We start from the raw sequence: 2,662 nt of genomic DNA, 5'->3' as shown, positions 1-2,662 counted from the left end.
AGTTGCTATGTTCTGTCTGTTAGGATGAGTTAAAACCCTGTTATCTTTACATTCAATGAAATGCAATTTTTTCTCCTTTCTTCAGTCCTAATTTTGTTTTCATTTTTCTTTTCTTTTTTGTACAGTTCTTGTTATGCTGATATCAATGACATGACATGCATGAGGAATCTTTGGCCCAGTTTTAAAAGCCAGTCTAACTCAGAAATAATAATACAAGAAATCGAATGTGATGATGAGGTGGAGTGACGATGACAAGGCCTATGAGGAAATTAGTAAAGAATTAAGTCACTTTGAAGAAAAACCCAAACCTAACCTAAATGACACAGAAGCAGTTAATCTAGGGGACCAAGACAATATTCGCGAAACTAAAATAAGTGTTCATCTGGACCCACAACTCAAGGAGGAGATAATTAATGTATTGTTCGAATACAAGGATGTTTTTGCATGGTCATGTGATGATATGCCGAGTCTAAGTACCGATTTAGTGGTTCACAAACTGCCCACTGATTCGGCACTCCCACCTGTCAAGCAGAAGTTGAGAAAGTTCAAAATGGACATAAGTGTAAAGATCAAAGAAGAGATTACCAAGCAATTTGATGCAAAGGTCATTTGTGTTATGCGGTATCCTGCCTGGTTAGCTAATGTTGTGTCGGTGCCAAAGAAAGATGGCAAGACCAGGGTGTGTGTCGATTATCGAGATCTTAACAAGGCAAGTCCAAAAGACAATTTCCCCCTGCCGAACATCCACATATTAATTGATAACTGTGCCAAACATGAGATTGGTTCTTTTGTGGATTGTTACGTGGGTTATCATAAGATTCTAATGGACGAGGAAGACGCGGAAAAGATGGCATTCATCACTCCGTGGGGAACGTACTATTATCGGGTCATGCTGTTTGGTTTGAAAAATGCTGGGGCAACTTATATGAGGGCAATGAAAACAATATTTCATGATATGATACACAAGGAAATCGAGGTGTATGTGGATGATGTGATCGTGAAGTCTAGACAGCAGTCTGACCATGTCAGGGATTTGAGGAAGTTTTTCCAAAGGCTTCGTAGGTACAATCTTAAGCTCAATCCTGCAAAGTGTGCTTTTGGAGTACCATCTGGGAAGTTGTTGGGATTTATAGTCAGCCGTCGGGGTATCGAACTAGACTCGTCGAAGATCATAGCTATTCAGGAACTGATGCCCCCAAGAAACAAAACTGAGGTGATGAGTTTGTTGGGAAGATTGAATTATATTAGTAGGTTCATTGCTCAACTCATGACAATTTGTGAGTCGATTTTCAAGCTGTTAAAGAAAGATGCTGCAGTTAAATGGACTGATGAATGTCAGGAGGCTTTTGATAAGATAAAGGGGTATTTGTCGAACCCACCCATGTTGATCCCGCTAGAACCGGGGAGGCCTTTGATTCTATATCTGACGGTTTTGGATAATTCATTTGGTTGTGTACTGGGGTAGCATGATGTTACAGGCAGGAAAGAGTAGGCTATCTATTACCTCAGCAAGAAGTTCACATCTTACGAGGTTAAGTATACTCATCTGGAGAGGACATGTTACGCCCTAACTTGGGTGGCACAGAAGTTGAAACATTATTTGTCATCCTACACTACTTATCTCATATCTCGCTTGGACCCATTGAAGTATATTTTTCAGAAGCCTATGCCCATAGGGAGGCTTGCAAAGTGGCAGATCTTGCTTACGGAGTTTGACATTATCTATGTGACATGGACTGCAATGAAAGCACAAGCGCTGGCAGATCATTTGGTAGAGAATCCAGTTGACAATAATTATGAGCCGTTGAAAACTTACTTCCCTGATGAAGAGGTGATGCATATTGATGAGTTGGAACAAGTTGAGAAGCCAGGATGGAGACTTTTCTTTGATGGGGCCGTAAACATGAAAGGTGTGGGAATAGGAACAATACTTATTTCTGAAACAGGTCAGCACTACCCTGTTACGGCTCAGCTTCGTTTCTATTGTACGAACAACATGGCAGAATATGAGGCATGTATCTTGGGGTTGAGATTAGCTGTAGACATGGGTGTCCAGGAAGTCTTGGTCATGGGTGACTCGGACCTACTGGTACACCAAATTCAAGGAAAATGGGAAACACGGGACTTAAAGCTTATACCGTACCGGCAATGTTTGCATGAGCTTTGTCAGCGATTTCAGTCTATAGAATTCAGGCACATTCCAAGGATTCATAATGAAGTGGCCGATGCGTTGGATACTCTGGCATCGATGTTACACCATTCGGATAAGGCTTACGTGGACCCTTTGCAGATTCAGGTCCGCGATCAGCACGCTTATTGTAATGTGGTGGAAGAGGAACTGGACGGTGAGCCGTGGTTTCATGATATCAAGGAATATATCAGGTTGGGTTTGTATCCGATGCAGTCCACAGGTGATCAGAAACGAACAATTCGATGGTTGGCTAGCGGGTTTTTCCTTAGTGGAGGAGTGTTGTACAAAAGAACTCCAAACCTCGGTTTGTTGAGGTACATGGATGCGAGGCAGGCCACGTCTATCATGACTGAGGTACATTCGGGAGTCTGTGGACCGCATATGAGTGGGTATGTTTTGGTAAAGAAGATCCTACGAGCAGGTTACTATTGTCTTACTATGGAGCGAGATTGTATTAGTTTCGTACGTAAA

At 42.0% G+C, this 2,662-nt stretch overlaps 1 protein-coding gene across 1 annotated transcript; it reads left to right on the top strand.

Moving 5' to 3' along the window:
- Positions 1-550: 550 nt before the first annotated feature.
- On the top strand, positions 551-1,465 carry LOC138869083 (uncharacterized mitochondrial protein AtMg00860-like). Its single transcript, XM_070146673.1, has 2 exons — positions 551-679; positions 1,091-1,465. Exons 1-2 carry the CDS (start codon positions 551-553, stop codon positions 1,463-1,465), a joined length of 504 nt encoding a protein of 167 aa, XP_070002774.1.
- The last annotated feature ends 1,197 nt before the right edge of the window (positions 1,466-2,662 follow it).

Source organism: Nicotiana sylvestris, chromosome 5 (genome assembly GCF_000393655.2).
Source record: "Nicotiana sylvestris chromosome 5, ASM39365v2, whole genome shotgun sequence".
Taxonomy (NCBI): domain Eukaryota; kingdom Viridiplantae; phylum Streptophyta; class Magnoliopsida; order Solanales; family Solanaceae; genus Nicotiana; species Nicotiana sylvestris.
This window is presented reverse-complemented; position numbering and strand designations above follow the sequence as displayed.